The sequence below is a fragment of the Sceloporus occidentalis genome, unplaced genomic scaffold (assembly GCF_023333645.1).
Source record: "Sceloporus occidentalis isolate IW3139 unplaced genomic scaffold, rSceOcc1.0.p SCAF_12, whole genome shotgun sequence".
Lineage (NCBI taxonomy): Eukaryota > Metazoa > Chordata > Lepidosauria > Squamata > Phrynosomatidae > Sceloporus > Sceloporus occidentalis.
The window spans coordinates 10194817-10219149 of NW_028316992.1; the positions used below are offsets into that span (position 1 = coordinate 10194817).

The 24333-nt window shown below is 38.9% G+C and overlaps 1 protein-coding gene across 2 annotated transcripts in view; it reads left to right on the forward strand.

Moving 5' to 3' along the window:
• The window catches only part of RANBP17 (RAN binding protein 17), a 253220-nt gene that overhangs the window by 205118 nt on the left and 23769 nt on the right, over nucleotides 1–24333 (forward strand). For both annotated transcript variants that reach the window (XM_089477831.1, XM_089477830.1), the window contains exons 24-25: nucleotides 2823–2961; nucleotides 9795–9961. In XM_089477831.1, the coding sequence (XP_089333957.1) occupies nucleotides 2823–2961; nucleotides 9795–9961 (306 nt within the window). The remainder of the gene's footprint in view (nucleotides 1–2822; nucleotides 2962–9794; nucleotides 9962–24333) is intronic.

Consider the following 24333-nt stretch of genomic DNA (forward strand, 5'->3'; position numbering starts at 1 on the left):
TATATGTCCCCCTTTTCTCTAGTGTGTTCAAGGGTTATATGACTGTCTTCTTTCTCTATCACTCTTACAACAACTCTTTCAGGTAGATCAGGATACAAAAGGATGACTGGCCTCAAACAACCCCATATTTAGTTTCTATTACAGTGCACCTACGTCATACGCGAACGCACCATATGCAGCTTTCAGCATATGCTGAAAGCCACGAGGGAGCCGCGGGGCGCAAGGGGCAGCTCATCCCATTAAGACTAATGGGGTGCACGCTCATGATGCGCATGCGCCGCCATGCCATGCACGAGCCTCATTATTTTCAATGGAGTTCGAGCATACACACTTTTTATACTGGGGGGTCTGGAACGGATCCCTGGCATAAAAAAAGGGTGCACTGTATTTTATGTAATGAGCCCCACTGGCAATCCTTTATTTTTGAAACAAGGGCATATTTCTTCTAAACTGGTATCTGCCCTGTGGATTGCCTTTAATTAAGTAATGCTACAGTCTACTATCTGCCGAGTGAGAGAGTAAAATCCTGCCATTGTCAAAACTTAGCACTGTATTGATTAAGATATTCTTTCTGTACGGTGTTACATAGCACTCAGACTCATCTAGCTAAATTGACCTTACTTTGGTTTATACAATCCACCCATCCATCCCAGAGAAAAATATATGTGATTTTGGGAATATAAAAGCAAGTATGCTAATCAGGACAGGCAACATGGTGCAGTGGTTTGAGTGATGGACTAGGACTCTGGGTTTTTAATTCCTTTTCAGTCTTGGAATCCCACTGGGTGACCTTATGCAAGTTAGAATGCAAAGATATAGGTGTGTTAGTCTGTAGAAACAGTATGTATAGAGATCTTGTAGGATGTTTGAAATTAACTGATAGAGGTTGGCAGCATGAGCTTTTGTAGACTAAAGTCTACTTCTTTGGAGGTCTTTAAGCAGAGGCTGGATGGCCATCTGTCATGGATGCTTTGATTGAGAGTTCCTGCATGGCAGGGGGTTGGACTGGATGGCCCTTGTGGTCTCTTCCAACTCTACAATTCTATGATTCTGTGATCCTCAAATACATCTGAAGAAGTAGACTAAGTCTATGAAAGCTCATGCTGCCAACCTCTTTCTTTCAGTTAGTCTCAAAGGTGCTACAAGATATCGCTACATACTTATGAAAGTTACACTATCTAATTCTAAGAGGAAGGCAATGGCAAACTTCCTTTGAGTAAATATAACCAAGAAACACCTATAAGAGAGTCACTGCAAGTCAGAGCCAACTTGAAAGCACATGACAAAAACAAATGCTAGTCAGGCCAAAGTATAGATATCCTGATTCTGCATACCAGGGACAAACTTATATACTCTCTTCTGTACAGTGGTTTATAATGATGTAAGCAGATGTGCAGTGCACTCTTCTTCTTAGTGAGATAAATCAGTCAAGGAAGGGAATGCTAGTATTTGCTGAACTCCCCCATCCCAAATTAACCCTAGAGAAAATCACAAGATTGGTCCTGGACCCAAAGGTTGATCTGAGTAATCCAGCAGCTGGAAGTGGTGTGTGCATGCACCAGGCATGTGCCAGATAGAAAGGAAGGATCAGTTGGGTTGGGAAGGAGGGAGTAGGTGGCTTTCTACTGTTCCTGCCTCCAGTGAAACCCCAAATACTGTTGAGACTGTGGTCAGGTCCAATCTGGTGTACAAGCAACTGATCCATCAGAAATCACTGCCAGCAGCTGTCTTTTCAACTGAGAATTTCCATTATCCAAGAGGGAAGCAGCAGCTGGATGTCATGTTTGCTTGCTTGGCCGAAGAGTTTCCAAACTGAACCTAACAGGGAGCAATGACATGAGGATAGGGTGGCTATAGATGGTCAAAGGAGGGATACAAAAATACAAACTGTGTCCCACACTGCCCTGTGTCAGGTGGTCTATTTCTTTCATTGTGCCCACTGCATCAGATAGATCTGTATCAGTTGAAGAAGTGGCAGTGCAGCACTATGGTGATCGCCTGCAATTGCTTTTGTGGTCTTAAAGGGACAGGGCATTTAAGCAATCAGAATGTTTTGTACAACCAGCTTAGTAGTGATCCCACCCCCCAACCCCTGTGCATGGAACAACAAATCAACATTAGTGATATGGAATAAGCAACAGGTGGTAGAGTGCAATGGGGCAAGCATTAATGAGCAGCTATTGCAATATTATCTGCAAGGTTGGATTACTATTACTGTGTCACTTTCTGCCATTGAGGGTCATCTAGTGACAACTAGATTATAGTGTCTGAGAAAACATATGGAATTTCTATGATGTTTGCACCCAGCCTTATGTTGGACTTCAGCTTCACAATGTCAAGGGCTCCAACAGGCTCTTTCATTTAATATAGCATTTTTTATCTGTTTAGCTTTTAGGCCTCTTTTTCTGTTAAAATATGTCAGAAAGTGTTAGTATTCTTATGCATACATAAAATTCAGTAATCATTTCTGAGAAAGAAAAATGAAATGATACACTTATAATCACCACCACCCTTGCTTTCCCTCTTAAAAATGAAAGAGGCACACTCTTTACATCAGACTGCACCAGAGTGGTTCAGTTCTGTTCAAAGTCAGAAGGGCAAGATCTGATGCATGTCTAGCCCAAGACATTTTGGCTCCAATAAGGAATGCAAAATGGTCAATTGCAGAGAATAAATACAGCCCAAAATATACTTTATAAGGATGAAAAGTAATCTGGGATGTATTAAAGTTAACTTACAGGCATCTTAATATTTTAATGCAATCGTTTTTATAATCCATAGAATTTCTCATCCCCCCACCCCTCTCTCTCTCTCTCTCTCAGCAATATCGAAAACTAAACCAGTCTTATTACCCACTCTTGGAATGCCTCACACAGGACCATATGAGTTTCATCACTAGTTTAGAGCCTCATGTACTAATGTATATATTCACTTCAATATCCGAAGGACTTACTGCACTGGGTAAGTAACTCACATAACTGAACTTGGAAAAATGCACAAGGTACTTTGCAGCAGTCAAAAGCAACTTGGCATGATTTTCAAGACTTTTATTTTGTTATCACTGCAATGCAGTATGCATTTATTTTTCTTTAAAATTCTCATTTCCTGAAAAATTAAGTACGTATACCTTAAGATTTCTATTTCGAGAAGAAAAGTCCACTTGTCTAGGATAAACAGTTAAAAATATAACCTTGAACCCATTAATGCAGCTTTTAAAAGTGTCAGTGGGATGACTAGAGCTAAATATGTGTATTTTCCTTCATAGTTAAGAACTTACAATGTCCATCCAGACAATATTGATTTTTAAAGGTTAATTTACCCTTCTCATTCTAATTAGGTATTATTTCTGTATCACTTTCTTCCTCATGATAAGCTTGTCACCATTATTTCCATTTTACAATGTGGAAGAACAAACTAGTCAGTAGTATTTTGGCCAAAAATGTATAATAGTTTCATAGGCAAAGTGAGTTTTGAACTGAAACATCCTGGTCCAAGTGTAATTCTTCCACAATTACACTTGCTGTAAAACTGAGGGGCTGTGCACACCGGCTATAAAGGCCAGCCTGTGGGTTTAGTTGGGACTTGGCGTCCACATGACACACATTCCGACTCCACCCTCAGGGTGGCATGACGCCACACGCTGCTCCACACAGTGTCACATCACTCCTCTGCACTGCATCCACACGACACAGCACCAAAGGAGCACCTTAAAACAGCGGCTATCGCACCCTGGAAAGGCCAGATTGGTGCTGTGGCATGTGGTTACCACGGCCCCAATCCGGCGCAGCTGAAGGCGGCTGCAGGCCGCCCCTTAGAGGTGGTCTGCATAGCCCCTGAGTAGCATTTACTGTTCTTGAGGCAAAGTTGGGTATTTGTAAGGATGATGGTTGCGAATGGGAATGCTGAGATTGACCAGATTGTGTGAAACTCAGCTGTCACTCGGTGTAAAACAAAAATGTATTTAGGTTCACTTTTGAAAGCATCGGCCATGAATTCTAACATACACAAGAATTAGCAAATGTATATGTATATGTGCCTTCAAGTCGACTTATGACAACCCCATGAATTTCATAGGGTTTTCTTAGGCAAGGAATCATTAGAGGTGGTTTTTCCAGTTCCTTTCTGTGAAATACAACCTACAGCACCGAATATTCGTTGCCAGTCTCCCATCCAAAATATTAACCAGGGCTGATTCTGCTTAGCCAGCAGGATCAGGTGGGATCTGTGCTTTTAGGGTATTTATATCACAATTAAATATACAATAAAATACAGTCTGAATGTGCTAAAAGTAAAGCAGTGCAGCAAGCAAGCTATACTGTGTACATAGAAAAACAAAAATCAAAACTGTAGGCAATCGGCATTTTTCATTTTTTGTAAAGCACTGTATAGTTATTTATTTATTTAAAAAAATATTCCTTTTCTCTTTTTGCCATTAAGATGTTTGGCATGGCATATAATATTATATAGATTAAGCAGGAGAAGCAAAGGTATAAAAGTCCACGTCTTAAATCTTTTTTTGAAAAAATCTTCAATAGTAACAGTGTATGCATCTTGGACCCATACTTTATATCCTATGCTGTGCAGTAATATTTATTTCTTTGGAATACTGTGGTTGTAAATCATGTATAATGGAAGCCCTCATCTTAGACTTCACAGTAAGGACAAACACTTCAAGAGCCCTTTTCTAAAGTGTTTGCTTGGCTTTTTCACAGCTGACTCAGTGGATTGGAACCTTTTAATGTATCCTTAGTGTATGACATGTTCTCACTAATCTCCATGCAAAGCCTTTCTAATTTTCTTGTGATTGATAACATCCTGCCATTCATTAACTAAAATGAAAGCATAACATTTTCTCTGTCCAGCCGTTTTTATTAGATGTTAAATAGATTAATTTGTTTACTTTTCAACCTGACTCTCTTAAAAGGGAAGTCATTCTTACTGTGTAAGAAGAAGCTGGTGGGGGAGCATTATACTTAAACCTATTCCCTTTATCTTCATCTGAAACCAAATCAAGCCCTTAAATTATGGCATGCTTAATAATGTTATCAAGTATCTTGAAACAATTCTTCTCTCTGTGTGTATTCATACAATGTTAAGACCAAATAACCCTTGTCAATGAATAGCACCTTGACACTCAGGTAGATAGAGGAGGACAGTGCCTCAAGGACAAATGTAACCCTTCCTTTTCTCGATATCCAGGCTGCCTATTCCCATTTGTTTAACAGAGCAACAGTTGTCATTTCCACCACCACCCATTCCTCTTAACTTGTTGTTTGTTTGTCTCTCTGGCTTGAATAAAATGCAATGAGGACTCGATTCAGGTTCAACAAATGACCCTCTTTCTCCATTAAAAACAATGTGGGGGTCTTGCATAACATCCTCCTCTCTTACACCCTTACAATCAGAAGAAAAATGAGCACCACAAACATCTTTGATATATAGTTATGGGAAAATGTAAGTAGCTCTTAATACTTAAATTGCATCCTTGTGAGCAGATGAGAGGGTAGACCTCTCCACTGGGCTGCTAAGATCACTTACAGAAGAATATAAAATATCTACTTGTACAGTATCAGCATGTTTAGAGCAGCTACTGGTTTCTAAATGGACGTTAGTGATTTACTTTGTGTTATTCAATTTTAAAACAAATAGAGTCAAAGCATTGGTTTAAAAGTACTGCAGAAACCCACTTATGAAATATGCATTTCCAAATACATTTCTTGAAGTGTTCATTACCTTCCTGTGCAGCTACAAGGTAGGAAACTTTTAGCAGAGGAAACATAATAGGCCAAATCTTGCAGTGTTCAAATCAACAGGAGGACTACACAGACTGTTCAACTCCAGCCAAATACTGTGTTCAAGTGTTGACATTACTAAGAAGAATGGTCAGCCTAAACAAGAGGGCTAAAAACCAGAGAATTTGTTCCACTCCAATTTCTGTAGTGCATAAAGAGTGTTAAGACCCAGACAGTTTATTTTTCATTATTAAATATTTTAATTAAACATAATTAATCATTTCATAATTATAGTATTTCCCTCTTATTTTCAAAGTATGCATTACATTGTCGCCTTGTTGTTTTTTTGAATAACAAAAAAAATGGTTTGGGAGTTGATGACCCATTAAATAAGGAAGGAACTATAATTCTGCTCTATTGTTTTTAGGCCAACCTACAATTCAGCAACGTTAGAAATTCTTGACTTGGTTTTTGACCAAGTCCAGTAAGCAACATATTCATTTTAGTTCTGCACTCCAAGAACACTTGTTTAGTTATGGGGCGAAACAGACGGGCAGGGAGGAGTGGCCAGAAGCTGGGGCCGGGGTAACCACACATGTGCGTCATCTAAACGCCACACCCCAGGAGCCACCCCTGTCTGCCCAGTCTGTTTCAGGCCAAAATTGACTAGCCTCACACAGCTTATTTTTATGTGAACTGGGTTTTTGTGCCGCCATGATGACCTCTCCCATTTATATGACTACATGGGGGAGCCCTTCAGATATTTCTACAGATAACATGATGGCTGGATTTACGCTTTTTATTGTTCTGGTAGCGTTCCTTTGGGTTGAAAACTGGTTTTAGTTTAGTGACTTGGGTTAATGCAAACCTGTGGTCAAGCTTTTCTGTGCATATGCTCACAAATTAAATGTCAAAGACCTACCTGAGTAAAAATATATTTGCCTTCTAGTGAATGCATAAGAGAAAAGGAATGAACATAGCCTTCTTTAGCAGGGAGTTCTAGAGTATCAGAACAGTCACCAGGAATGGAGGGGGAAGGCACGTCTCACATCATTATTGCATGATGGTTGTGTTCCATTTATGGCAGCTCTAATGTGTAAAGCAGTTGTATTTACAAGTCATCTTTTCCCCTGAGTTAATATTTCAGAGTTCTGTCTACCATACCGTGGGGAAAGGAGTTGGTTGGTTTTGTGTTTCCTTCATTTCTGGAAAATAAAATCACCTCATGTTTTAACTGTGCATTTCATGGAGGGAATTTGGTAGCATATATAGGGTTATAAAGGAAAAAGAAGAACTTGGCCTTGTTAAATTCGATACTTCCAAAGTTAGTGTGGGGATGGAATGAATATAATTTTTTAAAAGAAAACCAGGATATAAATTTAATAATAATAAAAAATAGGATAGGATAATCATGTGAGGCAACTTTATTTGTTCAGTAGAAGAGTGGAATGTGATTCTGCAGGACATAATGAATAGGGTAGTAGATTCTCCAATTAATGACACTCTGTGGAGAAATATGAATGTTCGCTTCCATTTGAAACCTGTGGAAATGGGGATTGTCAGAAATGTAGAGGAATGTTTCATATTTGGTAAGATTAAGAGAGTCTTGAGACTAATTGTGGCTATATTGTCTGCAAAATCTTTCCTAAGACCTCAGGAGAACTTTGCTTGGAGAAAAAAAAACATTGCAGTGATGTTCAAATACAAGGAAACTTCAAAACAACATTTATAAAGTAGAACTGGCACAGATCAGCAGTCTCATGCCTAGAGGGAAGTGCTCAAATGCTCACTGCAATATTGGCAGACTTCCACTTATCACAGTTTAGGGGGATATACTTAATTGAGTCTATCATATACCTTCCCTTTCTCCTTTGAATTAATATTTTAACAGTTTAATTCTTGCACAGACATGCACCCATTCAAAAAGCATAGCATCCAACACCAGTTTTTTGGTCTCAGAAATTTGCAGTCCCTTAGAATTCACTCTAGACTAAAGTGTTCTCCTCACTTGAATGGAATTTGAAGTCTGAAAGTTTGGTGATCTCCCTTGTATGTAATTTTTCCCCACTGATCAATCAGCATCGATTCTAAGTTGTTTTATATTTAACAAACAGGGAAGAAAAATGGTACCTTTCAATTGTAAAAGAAAAGTAAGTGCTGCTAAAATTGTAACAGAAGTTACACACATGTCCAAAACACACTGCAGAAATAATCCAGTTTGAGATCACTTTAACTGTCTTGGCTTAATACTAAGGAATTATGGGAACTGTAGTTTTGTGAGACATTTGGCCTTCTCTGATAGAGAGTTCTGGTGCCACAATAAACTACAAATGGCAGGATTCCCCAGCACTGAGCCAGGGCAGTTAAAGCGGTCTCGAACTGGATTATTTATGCAGTGTGTTTTGGACTGTAGATACAGAATTACGCTAGAGGAGGCAGTAGTAATAGTATGGAGGAAAAGAGACTGCAAAATCCAGTAAGGAGGAACCAGGTAAGACTGGTTAAATTCATAAGCAGGATACAATTAGAAATTTAACAACCTGCCATCTCAGTGAACAGAGTCTGTTTTCACTGTCAGCACCACATATGTCAAAATAACATAATGAGGTGTGATGAAAACATGTGAGGGAACATTTTTTAAAAAATCAAAACTACAAGCTGAAGAGATAATTCTCTATAGTGCAATTCTCAAAGAATGAGTGAAATGGGTAGCATATGTGAACTGGTTGACTATATTAAGAATTATAAAGGTACAGCGCACCCGCTCCATACCCGGGTGCACCATACGTGACTTCCACTTTATGCGGAAGCCGCGCTGCAAAACATTGCATAGCGCACACGCCCATGGTGCACACCGCGCCACTGCGAACACGAGCCCCATTCTATTGAATGGGGCTCACGTTTATGCAGTATTAGCCTTACGCGGAGGGGGCGGAACAGATCCCCACGTAAGACAAGGCTCCACTGTATTGTGTTATTAAAATACAGTGGACCCTTTCTATACATGGGGGATCCATTCCGGACCATCACCATGCCACATAGAGCAAAAAACACGGGACCTTTAAGTCCCGTTTGTTTCAGTAGCTGTGCACCATGGGTGTGTGCACCAATGTGGTGGCTTAAAGCCCCGGATGACAAGCCTGCGGATGATGCAGACACTCTGTATTGTCCTAGAGAAGGTGAAGAGAAGAGGTAAATAAGGTACTGAAGTACAATGTTTCCTTCCTATCAGCAAAAAAGCAAAGTTATACATGATTCAGAGGGACACATTGTTGGTTCAAATATGGGTGGACTTCTTTATCCTAATATAGCAAAATAAGCTTATTAAAATCCTGTAAAACCCCTGTTAAAAAGATATGCTCACATTCCTCTAACCAGGCTGTAGAAAATGTTCATAATCCCAGAACTTTAGTAGGAAAGATGCCAGTATATTAATAATTAACTTTCAGATAATAAAAGTATCCAACCAGCTATTTGCTTTGGTCATCTTTACTTCTCAATGTGTATTCTCATATCAATATCATATTAATATTTTCATTTCTAAATAAAAATATAACCTTTTTTTATAGTGGACAAGTTTGCATCATTTTTATGAATACTTATTACTAAAGAATTACCATTGAATGACATGTGGTATTCAACCTATGTATTTGTTTTCATTCAGATGAAGTGGATGCTTTTTTTCTGTTTAAGGGTGTCTCCTTTTTAATCAATTCCCACAAGTACAAACTTTTCAGAATTCACAATTTTCTACCAATAAGGAAACAGCTGGAACCCTGCAATTTGTAACAGCCAGCAGGAGTGCTTACAAGTAGACAGTACCATTGTGGGAATAGAAGTCCCCCTGTGCTGTATATGATGAAAGAAAGGAGCTTATACTACTTGGAAATTTTCTTGGATTTTGTTAAACCTGCAGAAAAAGAGAAGTGATATGGTTAAACAGTTTATATAGCCATCTGATTTTTCAAATAGATGAGTCAGTCTAACATTCCCTTTTCTTTTCTTCAATTAATTGAAAATAATTCACAATTTATGATGTTTTGTTTTATTTTCTTGGTGCAGATACAATTGTCTCCTCCAGCTGTTGTGCCAGTTTAGACTACATTGTCACCTACCTCTTCAAACATATAGCAAGAGAAGGAAAGAAGCCTTTGAGGTGTAGAGAGATTTCCCAAGAGGGGCAAAGATTACTGCATTTCATGCAACAGAACTCAGAGGTGTTGCAGCAGGTAAATTCCTCATCATTGTTCACCTTGGCCATATTTTCATCATCATCATAATAATAATAATAATAATAATAATAATAATAATAATTTGTTTTATTTATATACCGCTATTCCAAAGATCATAGCGGTGAACAGCAAGTAAGCTAATTAGCAAGTAAGCTAATTTGCCCCCAACAGTCTGGGTACTCATTTTAGCGACCTCGGAAGGATGCAAGCCTGAGTCGAGCTTGGGCCCTTTTGCTGGTCTTGAACTCGCAACCTTGTGGTTTCGAGTGAATGGCTGCAGTATAGGCATTTAACCACTGCGCCACCAGGGCTCATGATTGTTCTGAAAAGAAGTACTCAGATCTCCTTTTTGCCTTTACAAAGCAAGTACAGTGGAACCTCGCCTTACGCGGGGGATCCATTCCGGACACACACACACACACCCCGCATAAGGCGAATTCCGCCTATGCTCGAGCCCATTCAAGTGAATGGGGCTTGTGTATGCGGCGGTGCGGCGGCACGCACACGCCATGGGCATGCACCCCATTCATTCAAATGGGATGCTCCCGCCCCATGCGGCTTTACACATGAGCTTAAAGCCGCGTATAGCACTGTATACCATAATATTACAGTTTGTTAAGTTGGTGTCTTACATTGGAAGGTCTCTAATTTAATAATTTGGGTTAAGTGAAGCGAGATTATGACCTCCATCCTGGACACTGGGGCTCCCACTGTCAGCCATTACCATAGTCTTCCTCATTGGCCTAGTCACATCTCCAAAAAACAATAGCTACCACTTACTTAATAGAAATGGAGTAATCAAAAGAAAATGATACATTACAGAATGAATATTTGTGTGTGTGTATTTGTGTGTGTGTGTGTGTGTGTGTGTGTGTATGAGAGAGAGAGAGAGCACTACACCATAGAAATCCAAGAGGGGTGCATTAGCCCTTTGTGACCAAGAAACACCCTGGTGAAATGGTCTGATAATAGAATTCCAAAAATTTAATCTATTCATTAATGGATTAAGAACTGTTAGCAGCTGTCTAGGAAAAAGATCTTGGGATTATACTGGATATCTCACTGGTCAGGGACTGAGCTTCTCCTTGTTCTTTTAGCTGCTAAGCAAGGACCTTTTTGTTCAACTCTTTGTCATTTAAGATGGGTAGTTGTTGAAGGAATTTTTACTCTTTGTGTGTTGGTGTTTCTTTTCTTTGCTCTTCTTCTTCTTTTTTGATCAGTGAATTTTAATTGTGTGTTTAATCTGATTTTATGATTTAATTGCATTTGGTTTTGTTTCAGTGCTATTAGTATTAACTGCTTTGAGTACCATTTCTTTTGGCAGAAAAGCAGGGAGGCAATATAATTTTTTTAAATAAAAAAAAAAGAATCCTAGGTTCAGAAGACTTTAGGAAAGGATGAGAGAAATGTGTGTAGAATATGTCTGACAGTGTTTTGTCAGCCATGATAAACCTCTGGAGTATTGGGCAAAAGGTACAGATGTGCTATTGACTTCAAGCATTTCTTGAGTGATTGGATTCTGTTTTATATGCTAACGGCTGTCTGGATGGTGTATGCCAGGTGGTGGAAAATGAAAATGTTCTGGACATAGAAGAATGATTTATAAAGCTTTATGAAATAATAGAAATGGATAACATGACTAGAGAAATACAAAAAGACAGACCAGATAAATATTTAGAAGGTTGGGACACAGAGTATTTAGAACAAAAATGGGGAAGGTCAGCAACAAGGATGTTTAAGAATGAATAATATTAGAATAATGGACAACACCGTAAAGAGAACGATAACTGGTAGTAAGGTTACGATTTCAACCACAGAGAAGAGGGAGGTGGAAATAATAGACAAAAATTGAGAAGTAAATACGTATATAAACAAGTTAGTTAAAGAAGTAAGGTGCTACAGTTCAACAAGAGTTAATTAGCATGTGTAAGGGGGGATCTTTTATAGATACAGGGATTAATAAAATGGGGAAAATATTGGGATAATAAAATACAGTGCGCCCTTGCCTTACGCGGGGGATCCATTCCGGACCCCTCCACATAAGGTAAATAGCGCGTAAGTTCAAGCCCCATTGAAAATAATGGGGTTCATGCATGATGCGTGGCATGCGGCCACAAGCACACATGCCATTGCAACCCTGTCGTGCGGCTTTCAGCATAAGCTGAAAGCCACATAAAAGGCACCGACATATGACATGGGCACACTATATAACAGAGGATAGGAAGACTAACAGAAGAATCATACACTATAAGACAAAACACAGTGATAAAGATAGAAAGGAAACTGGAATACTGGAAGAACAGGAGGTAATGCAAGAGGAATGTAAAACGAACGTAAGAAGAATGTAAGGCTAGTAGGAAGGTAAGAAAAATGAAAGGTTAGTGGGAATGAAGGAGTGTAAGTTTAAGTTAGCAAGGAGTTTTAAATGTAAGTATGTCAGCTATTTTATATTTATAATATAATTTATAATTTAATTTATATAATTTATGAATTTATAATTTATATAATTTATAATAAACAATTTAAAATTTTAGAATTCCATAATTTCTGTGTTAAATTATACAGTCGGCTCTTCTTATACACGGATTTTTTTATACACTGATTCAAGCATCCACGGTTTGAAAATGTTCAAAAAAAGTATAAATTTCAAATATCAAACCTTGATTATCCATTTTTTTAAGGGACACCATTTTGCTATATCATTACATTTAATGGGACTTGAGCATTCACAGATTTTGTTATTCATGGGGGATCTTGGAACCAAACTCTAGCGTATAACAAGGGTCCACTGTATTTCTCTGACCAAGCTGGTGATCTTGGTAATACCAAATTTGTTAAGACTCTAAATATTAAAAACTCCGAGACTATAACACTTCTGCCCTTAACAAGTCCATCACTACCGAAAAGTTGGATACTGCTCTCAAATGGATCCTGCCAGGGAAAGCCCCTGGCCCAGATGGTTTTACGGGGAAATTTTATAAACACCTTAAAGACTGTCTTAATCCCCATTTAGTAGTATTACTAAATGAAATTTTGATGAAGGAAAAAGTACCACATAGTTGGAAAACCTCAAAAACTGTGCCAATTCCTAAAACTAATGAATTGTCACCCCTTACACAATCTTTTCGGCTGATAGCACTAATTAATCAAGATACCAAATTGCTGTCTTCTATTTTAGCTGTAAGATTGGTTTTATCACTGACTATATCCACCCAAACCATATAGGGTTTATGCCCGGGCATAGACTGTCAGATGCTATTGGGAGAACATCATACATTGTGCCAGGTACACAGCTGGCTTGTCTCGGTCAACACCCTTAAGGTTTTTGATAAAGCCAAGTTGGGAACTTGTAGTAAGATATTTTTAGACATGTAGAGAACTGGTATTATTATTATTAGGGAGCCCTGGTGGCACTGTGGTTAAATGCCTGTACTGCAGCCACAAGGTTGTGAGTTTTATCCCAGGGGCTCCAAGGTCCACTCAGCCTTGTATCCTACTGTAGGTCGCTAAAATGAGTACCCAGCTTGTTGGGACAATTAGCTTACACATTGTCAACTACTTAGGGCATGCTTAGTTCACTGATAAGCAGTATAGAAGTGTACTTGTTATTGCTATTGCTATCAGCATGTGATTCCCCTGCCATTATTGTCTCCCTGTGCAACTTCTCAATCAAGAGGGAAAGTTGATCAGAATCTGGCAGCACATCTCAGATTTGAATGTTACTGAGTACAGTAGTTAGTACTCAGTGGGTGCAGATCCATGATCAAGAAAAATGGTACACTGGCATAAATTTGGATTTTCAAGCATTTGCCTTTCTTATGACCTTAATGCCCTATGTTGTATCTGTGATGGTTGGCAATCTTGAAATTTATAGCATACGAAGAAGCAGTGATCTGTCTTTATTAGCTTCGTAATCTGCAGAATACATTATATTTATTTTGAATGCAGGCTTTCAGGTACTCTTTTAAATATTAATGGCCGGTCTCCAGTAGTCAGCATAAATATGATTTGCATTAGCACGAGTCATACCATATTGAGTGCCTCTGATGTCAACCATTCTGTGTACTAATACCTGACATCATTTCCCGAGGTCACTGCCAACTTTGACCTTTCTCCTTGCGCACAGTTTCTCTAGTCTCAGAAGCTCTTTTGAATTGATTTGAAATTTTGACTCTTCCCTTTATGAGGCAGTAAAATTGATAATTATTCAGATGGGAACAGAGTGCTGAGTGAAAAATCAATTCCACCCGCTCTCTGCTGCGTATAAAATTACTTCTGACTCTGCTGGTCTAAACGAATAGCCAAGGTAAAAGCAGCAGGCAGGAATAGTAGAAAGAGTGAGCTGGACATAGCTAATAGCCTAAAGGGATGGCTTTTTGAGATGAGGGAGTGAGCCAGTTGGGGGTGGTTATCAACAATGATGGGACTCATTGATTATATGTTTACATCAGGTTTCCATTGGGTTATAAATCAGCCTTGAATAGAAACAGAACCCAAGGCCTTGCATCTTACCAGTGGGACAATGAATTAGATTATTCTCATTTTCACACTCAGATGAAAAGTGAGCCATTGATTATTCATCGGCAGGCCATTAAACCCTGGCTTTAGAGCTGATTTGACTATCATGGAAGCTAATGAACAAGACTGTTGCTTCACAGCTAGAGGTTTCAGTTTCCTAGACAGCTGTGTCTTGTAAGTAATGCCTAACCCTATTAAAAGGAAAGGGTTATTACAAATTGCTTAACAGTGCTAGAAAACTAGGCCCTAATGACTAATTGTACTGTGAGCTTAAAGAGCCTTGTCAGTTCTTTAAAGTGATGCAATGATACTGCATAGTTTCCCAGTTTGTCTGTTTTGATGGAAACACTCTTATATTGTGTTTCTTTTAAAACAGGAAGAGAAGATCGCTACATATTTGTTGTATATGTCCAAACAAGTGTAGAATTAATAGATAAAATAATCTTCCCTTGTTCTTAAATTGAGAGCTGTTTTATTAGCTATAGCATGGTTTTATTAGGATCTTATAGAAAACTTTGTGTAAATTAAAGTTATAATCAGATATGTAATTTGCTGCTCACATAGAAATAAGCACCCATCAGTTCTAGGTGAACTGTCATACTCCTTTCCAACTCCTTTTCCTAACTGACAAGGTGTGTTAGCTACATCACTTGCTTTATTATTGCAGTGTCCCACACAAACAGAGAGAGAATACTCTCAGGCAGTTGTACTTGGCTGAGGAAATGGCAGCACTGTTCTTAGGTGATTGGCTTGTGGTATTTTTATGTCCTAAGGAGCCAGAGTATAGAGTATTTTTGCTCTAATCCCCATAGTATTGTACTACCCCTTTGCTTCCCTTCTTATTGGTGGGATATTGCTGCCAGTAGGATGGAGTCAGCAGTAACTACACATATCTTGTTGTTGTTCTTGTTCTTGTTGCTGTTGTTGTTTTGTGCCTTCAAGTCATTTCTGACTTAGGGCAACCCTATCATGGGGTTTTCTTGGCAAGATTTGTTAAGAGAAGGTTTGCTATTGTCTTCCTCTGAGGCTGAGAGAGTGTGACTTGCCCAAGGTCACCCAGTGGATTTATATGGCTGAGCTGAAAATCTAACCCTGGTCTCCAGAGTCATAGTCCAACCCTCAAACCACTACGCCATTCTATATACACATAGTGCATATGGGCTTGTTAATAGCCTCAATTTTATTGGTTGATACCCACATAGTTTGACATGGCATTTGGCAGGTAGCCATGTCAAACTAATGCCATGAATATGTGGTAGGTTTGTGAGCGCCACAGTGGGGGCATGAGTCATAGAATCATAAAGTTGGAAAAGACTACAAGGGCCTTCAGTCCAACCCCATTCTGCCGTGCAGGAAAACACAGTCAAAACACTTCAAACACGGGGCTATCCAGCCACTGTTTATAAACCTCCAAAGGAGATTCCACCACACTTTGGAAAAGTGAATTCCACTGTAGAACAATAATAATAACAACAACAACAACAACTTTATTACAGCCATTTGGCCAGCACTGTAGAACTTACCATCAGGAAGGTCTTCCTAATTTTTAGGTGGAATCAACATTGAAGATGCTTTATGAAGACATCCCCATAGGGTCTTCATACCCAGCTTATTTGTACTGTGGATCAAACCCAACACCTCTAGTGTCTACAACAAAAATGTGACAGAAATCCAAGACAAAGCAATCAAAGGAGAAACTAGCAATATTACTGTGAGGATGGGGAGAAACTCATACTGCTCAGACTAGTCAGGAGTAGTGGCTAAGGTTTAACCCCAACGTTTGTACAGAAGAAGGTGGTGAGGACTAAAAAAGGGAGCATGAGTGAAGAAGAGCCCGTACAGACAGGCCAAAATAAAGCTGCTTCAGGTCACTTTGGAGGTATGCTGTTTAAATGACACACACATCTTAAGAGGCCAGAAGCTGCACCAAAGCTGCGCTCTAGTCCTTAATACTGGAGCGTGGCTTTGGTGCTACTTCTGGTCTCATAGGGTGCATGCATCATTTAAACAGCATACCTCCAAAGTGACCTGAAGCAGCTTTATTTTGGCCTTTCTGTGTGAGCAGAAGTTACTAATGGCTTTGGTGAAGCTATGGAACAAGCCTTCCCTTTATGGCCTCATTCTGAACTAGAATAACCCACCATCACCCCAATTAAGTGGGCTTTCAGAACTGTCAAAAATAATAGATGAGAAGTTGCAGTAGAGGACGTTGGGGCACTATGTGACTAGGAAGTGCTGAAAGATGAGAGAGCTTTGCAAAATTATTTTAAGAGTGTTCAAGCCCTCCCTCCAGCCTCCATCTGCCTTGGTCCAGGCCTTGGAGGTAGAGAGGAACTGCTGGACCTCTTACCCTTTCCCTCCACCACTCTCTTCTCCTTCTATGTCATGTCTTTTTAGATTGTAAGCCCGAGGGCAGGGAACCGTCTAACTAAAAAGATTGTATGTACAGTGCTGTGTAAATTTACAGCGCTTCATAAATAAAGGTTAATAATAATAATAATAATAATAATAATAATAAGGGCACCTACTTTCATAAAACATCTGCTCACATAGCAGAGAATAGAGTCTCCAAGTGCTTCAGTGTTCAGCTAGATTGGGTTGAATGATAAGCAGGCCCTCTGCTAAAGCCTGGAGGCCAGTAATAATAATATTGTGGGTACAGTTAGGGGCATTTAAAAACTATAGCCTTATTAAGAGTTTTAGTAGTTCAGTGAAAGGCATTTATTTAATTACGCTGTAGAATGGAAACTAATTCTGAATGTGTATATCAGCTGGTAAACTCGAAGCCATGTGCTTTCAAGGATTTTATCTCTTAAAGTTGGCTGGTCTTGTCTGCTGTATGAATAAAATAAATTTATGTAGGAATAAATCCAGTTTTAGTCTTACTTAGAATAGACTCATTGAAATGAATCAGACTCCTTCATCACAACTAACCTGACTGCTGTTGATGTTGGTTTGTATACTGGATTTAGCCCACAAATTGCAAATGGTGTTACAGTTACTAGCATGTGAAACTGTACTAGCAAACTTTTTCCACCTAGGTGGGATGAAATAAAACCCATTATGCATCCTTTCTGATTTGATTATATGATTGGTTTTCTTTTACATCTCTAGCCAGTATAGTTTTAAGTGCTAATGTGGCCTTAGACAATGTAGCTAAATGCAACCTCTTTAAATAGCCTTGTGCTCATTTGCTCTTCCTTTATTACAAATGTTGCTGTTCAGTTTCTCCTTAGAACTATGAAAAGCCAACACCTTCAAACTGTTCACATTTTGAATCTTGAATCTAATTAACTATTATTTGAATAGTTTTAATAAGCTGTAAGCCTTGCATCCTGATGTAATGTAAATAAAATAACAGTAATACTTTTTTTCTGATTAGTAAGTGGAAATTACTTTTCTTAGTACATTTTCATGCTGTGTGGCCTGAAATTCATCTCAGCCCCAAAAGGGAATGAGCTGCCTTTTTTGGTTTTGCCTCTATATCTTGGTACACTAAACCAAGATTTAGGCCTGTTTATATTGAGTGCCAGTGTAGTGTAGCGGTTGGACTATGACTCTGAAGACCAGGGTTCAATTCCCTGCTTGATCATGAAACCCACTGGGTGACCTTGGGCAAGTCACATGCTCTCAGCCTCAGGGATGGCAATGATAATATTTCTCTGGACAGATCTTACCAAGAAAACCCCCTTAGGCTCACCAGAAGTCAAAAAAGTCAAAAGGTACAAAACAAAAACAACAAATATTGAGAAGGGAATATTCAGTTCAAACAGGCACTCTTTTCATTGGTTTTCTTTGGCTGCACTGCAGAAATAATCCAATTTAACACCACTTTAATTGCCATGGCTCAGTGCTATGGAATACTGGGAATTGTAGTTTTGTAAGACATTTAGCCTTTTCTGTCAGACAGCTCTGGTGGCACAGCAAACTACAATTCCCAGTATTCCATCACATTGATCCATGGCAGTTAAAGTGATGTCAGACTGGATTATTTCTCCCATAATAAGAGATGCATTTGAGAGGGATAGTAATGGGCTCTCCCATTTTCGGGGTAACACCACTGATGGATATTGTCTCTCCTCAAGGTAAACAAAGGGTTAATGTGCCAGTTTACATTTACGTTTATTGGGGGTCAGTATGACATAAGAGCAGCAGAGATCAGGAGGGACATTTGCCCAATAAGGATGACCAGTTTGGGGAGAAATGTGGAAGCTTCAAAATACTTCCAAGATGAGAGGTTATACAGTTGGCCACATTTGTGAGTTTGACTTTTGTGGATTTAATTATTTATGTTTTTGATTAATATGTTCTCTCTAGGAATTTTTTATTTGGAGCTTTTCCACATTCACGGGGGTCCTTCACCCCTAACCTAAGTGAATGTGGAGGGACCAGTGCAAAACACAGTGCCTCAAGGCACAAATGAGACTGATTGAGAGGTCTTTGAAGAGACTTTGAGGATTGTTGGAGAGGGTAAGGAGGTGGCACCGGCCTCACCATCCCTAGGGAAGCTTGGTCTCAGTCTGGACAAAGAAGTTAAGACTCCCAGCTTCCCAGATACATCCAAAAACCCAAAACACCCTCTGTCTCTTGGGTAGAATAAAAATGTTCAAGTAGTCACATTAGGACTTAGGTTTTTGTTTTTTTTTTATCCTTGGCTAATATGACTTAGACTGTTTTGTAACTTGGTACTATTCCTAAGTAATGCCATGCCTCCGTGTACAGGATACCCTTTTGATAATGTAGGATTGCTTGCTTAGAATAAAGGTTTTTCCACTCTCTCCCTCCTGTGCTAAAAGGTTTTTTTAGTGCTTTAAAACTATAGGGTGTTTTGACAGCTCTATGTATTGAGACCAGAACAATTTTCTAGGATTATTTTATCTGTTTTGAGCATTTTAGCATGGTTTAAAGATGTGATATAGCAGTATTATAAGCTCTTTAATTGAAAGGAAAGAAAAATAACAGCTGTAGGACAAATCAGCCGAGACAGGTGGCTAAAGTACAGGGGGAAAGCATCATATTGAATAAGCCAAGATTCATTCTCAGTGCCTGAACTGACATTACTACTGACATTAAATTTAGGCATCTGAGCAATGATTGATAGTTTAATATCATAAATAAATTTAATGAAGGAGGGAAAAAGTGGATGTACCTTTAAAACATATTAACAGTTGCACCATATTCGACCACATGTATAACTGCATTTATTCATTATTCTTCCTTTGTGCCTGTGTAATTTTTTTTCAGCAAAGAAATTGCCTTCTCATCTTGGGGCTAAGTAAATTAGTATGGAAAATAGAATTCTTAGAGATATAAAGATAATCCTAGGTTTGATTCAGCACACTGAAGTTATACTTCAACCGCTCCACAGAATGCTATGCTTAAAGGCTCTCTAGATCAATACACCTCAAGCTATTTGATATGAGCAACCAGCAATTCTTTCCCCCTGTATATCAGGAACTGGTACCGTATTTATGCCCATTGACTTAAAATTGTCTCTTACTTTCCTGGAAACTTTCCAGGTGTCTGCAATGAACATCTTGTGAGCCAGCACCAGTTCATGGACCGCCACTTTGAATAGCACGACTCCAAATATAAAATTAGTGAAAGGGGGCCCGCAGGGGAAGCGGCAGCATTCCTTTTGCCTTGGCTTGATGTCTTGCATAAATTTCATATTTTATTCCCATGCCTGTTTAAATTTTGTCATTAGCTGAAACGTTTAAAACAATTGAATCAGACTAGGAGTCGCATCCCTAATCAGGAGGCTTGTTGAGCAGTTAACAATAACCTGTTTCATGGTGGGCAGACGTTTAGCTTCATTGCGTAACAAGTATTGTGCAGTCTATGGAAAGAGACAAAAAGGCTGTAATTTGGCTTTCAGGAAAAAAATTGCTAGAGGTGTCAATGGGAGAGGTGTACCCTTAGGCTAGGCAGCTGGTGTATATATGCTTTTGTTTATCAGTTTCTGGTTTATGTACCCTTTAGGCCAACAGATGAAACAATTGCTCCTACAGGGTCAGCTGCTGGTCAGAAGCAAAGTAAGAAAAGACTTGGCGTTTAAGACATGTCAGCCATCATTTTAGCGCAGCTGGCACCTGCTACTGGTGCACAGCAGGAGGGTTAAAGGTCAAAGAGGCAGTTGTTCTAAACTCAGTGATGGCTTAAAGGGACTTGTAGATTAATCTGCTTTATTAACTTCCGTATATTAGATAACTATTGCTGTGAATGAAAGCATGTCTTTCCGAATAAGTACCATCACCTCTTTCCCTTTTAAATTGGCTTTTGAGTAATGAATATTAAATAGAATGTGTTTCAGAAGTAATTAAATGAAAACATTAGGATGCTGGTGTTTGCAACTTAGTTGCAACTTTGTTGCATATACAACACACATCATTTCCTTTGTACCATATTTGGCGGAAAAATGAATAGCCTAGATTTCAACAAAAGAAACCCCTCCGACTTGCTGAATAATAATAATTTCCTATGGAAAACATTATTTAAAATGACAGATGAAACATTGTTACAGAAGTAGATGCCTTGCAGAGTTTGCCCCCATCCTAAAATATCTTGCTTCATGAGGTTGTACTTTTACTATAAATACAAAAAGGTAGTAAAATCTTTAGAGGTGGTGCAACATATTTTCATTTTGGTTTCCAAATAAAATGTTGTTGTTCTTGTTGTTATTCTTGTTCTTGTGTGCCTCCAAGTCACCTATCATAGGGTTTTCTTGGAATGTTTCTTCGGGGGGGGGGGGCTGTTACCATTGCTATCCTCTGGGGCTGGGAGAGTATGGTTATATTGTCAAATGGCAAAATGTAAGCATTTTTACTTGATTTCTAGCTCAGTTGTTGATCATGCCCTTCTTTCCATGCTTCAGACAATCTACATTTTTCAAAAAGCACCACATATACAGTTATATGTCTATCCATTCATTAGTTGGCATTTTTTAAAGTGTCCCAAGATTGTAGGCATGGTTTCTTGGGGTACTTCTGAAGACCTGTAGAATGGAAAGAAACACTGTGGGGGACTTGCTTCATTTCCAGAGGCCTCTAGTTTGTCATAGTTAAGAACAGGTTGCTGGTGTTAATAGAGCATTGGTATAATCCAGGAGAACTGTTCTTAAATTAATGACACCATTGTGACATAACATGGTGATATCTATTATTAGGCCATAATCTTGTTGTTTTATTTGCTACTCTTTTTAGTCTTGTCAATCATGTGTCCCCAATTTAGTATTATGAGGCTTTGAGATGTTTTAGCCTAGGAGATGGTGACTAGCCCATGATCAACTAAGACTCTTTATGGCAAAATGGTGGTTTAAACCCAGATCCCTCAAACCTCTAGGGCAGGGCTAGGAAACCTGAAGTCCTAGAACAGCATATGACTTTTATTCTAATAAAATGTGACTCTCCACAAGTCATCAATTCAGGTTTTTGGGGAAAGCAGTATGCCACTATCCCCAGCAGCCCATTGGGCAAGATGAAGGGATGTGAAAGAAGAGGGTGTTGGGGAATGAAAGAAAAGCAGGTGATGAAGTTAGCAGGCAAAAGAAACAGAAGACAAAATGTTCACTTAGTTCTGGCTGTGGTACTACCAACCACTGGCTGCAGCCGTACCCATTGCCAGCATACAGCCCACGACTTCTCAGAGAACAGATACCCCAAGGATTGGGGGAGATTCCCCATCCGTGGTGTGGGAATGTGCCCCACTCTGCTCTCACACATATGCCAGGCCTGCATGGATTGAGCTGATCAGTTCTTGGCCCTTCTCTTGCTTTGCATGATCTTATCAGCCACTCCTTTTAGTAAATTATGGCCAGAACTTGTGTCATTTGTGTTGTCATAGGAACTATATAAACAGCATCCTCAGATGGCTGGTTTTTATATTTATGTGATTTTTACTCAGAGAAGAGCGGACAACCTCTTTATGGCACAGTTGGCCCTCCATATCCATGGCTTCTGTATTCTTGGATTGAGCTATCCATGGCTTAAAATATTCAGAGATGTTACAAATTCCAAAAAGTAAACCTTGATTTTGCCATTTTATATTTAGGACACCATTTTACTATGACATGGTATTTAATAGGACCTGAGCATCCATGGACTTGAGCATCCAGGTGATCCCAGGGCCCACTATATAAAGCACAATATTATGTTCTACAAAAAATTGGCTGAGCAGCAAACTCAATGAGACTGATGCATTAATAGTAATTAAAAAAAAATCAAGGAGGCTATTTTTAATAATGTTACCACTACATTTAACTTTGATAGCTGAGAAATTATATTAATTAAAAGGATTACCTTTTGTTCTGCAATGTGCAAGTAACTGTAGTCATACTCATAAATTCTCTTCCATTTTTATTTGGAATAGTTACGGTTACAGTCTGGTCTCTCATTTTATAAGTGTATGTTTCAAACTAAGTGTAAGGAGCTGCAAGTTACACATTGTTCCATAAAAATTAAGGTCAATTTTAACTACTTCAGAAGAGGCTTAATATGACTATATACAGGTAAACTGTTTTAGCACATGTCCTAAATAATGTGCCACATTTAAAAGCTGGAAGGCATTATGATTGTGTAGTAAAATACTGAGACTGTTACTGATTTCCTGTACTTTGTGTATCATTGTCTCAAGGGCATAGATGCTTACCTGCTTATCACTGAGTAGTAAAGAGAATAAAAAAGTGTCCCTTAAATAGTAGATATCCATTAGGAGTCATTAGGAAGTAATCAACTTTTTCTCATAATCAACATACTCTAATATATCTCTCCCCACTCCTGCTTTGAACTTTATATTTGGTTCAGCATCTTGTTGAAGAGGAACCATTCTCACAGAAATGTATTTTTGGTTTAGATTGACCAAAGTTAAGGAGAAATGTTTTGAGTCCATATCTCACCAGAAAACTACTTTAAACTGCTTCAAAGCAAAACTCGTCGAGACCAAATATGTGTAGCAGTCTGGAACAATGAATCATCATTCTTTTGCTTCTTTTTGCATGTTTAATATGACTGTTTTGACAGATAAAGCAAACTGCCTTATACTGAGTCAGGCCATTGATCAACACTGAATGACAACCGCTTGCAGGGTCCCCAAGCAGTATCATTTCCTAACCATACCTGGAGATGCTGGAGATAGAGCCTAGAACCCTCAGCAAGCAAAACAGGTGTTCTACCATTGACACTGAGCTTTTCAGCAACAGTTTAGGACCAGATGTGAAGCGACTCGTAGGCTGATCATATGCTTTTCAGTGATAGACTGCTGCCAAGGCCATTGGCAGAGGAAGCTTATGACAAAGCTATTAACAGGATCAGGCTGTCTGCGCCTTTCTTCTCTCAAGAGGACCTTGTAATGGATGCTATTTTCTCCCCTCATTAATCATGTGATAGTGAATGTTTCAGAGAGAGGCTGTTCTCCAGTCCCAGTGGTGAAAATTCAGTGCAAGTACAGTACCGTGTATCTGCTGTGTTCTACAGAGGCTAGTGTTCACATTGCAAAAAGGAAGAAGATGTTTGATCTAGTGCATAAAGAATTTGTCATAATTTACAAGTAGATCCAGGTTGCAGTATGATATACACTAACTGGAAATGACTTCTCTGAGTTTCCAAGATAAAGAATACCAAGCATCTTCAAAACAAGCAGCTTGTGAATTCTTTTTATAAATGATAAGTTATTCCAGCCTTGAGGAAGAAAAATGTGCATATCCAAAAGCACAGATGGGAAGCTACAAGGATTTTGAATTGGAAAACATCTGTCTCCTATATCACATGCCCAAATATCACTTAGCAGAGTGCTTATATGGAATTCAGCACAGGCAATAACAAGAGGTGCCTCTTCTGTTTATATGTTTCTGCTTG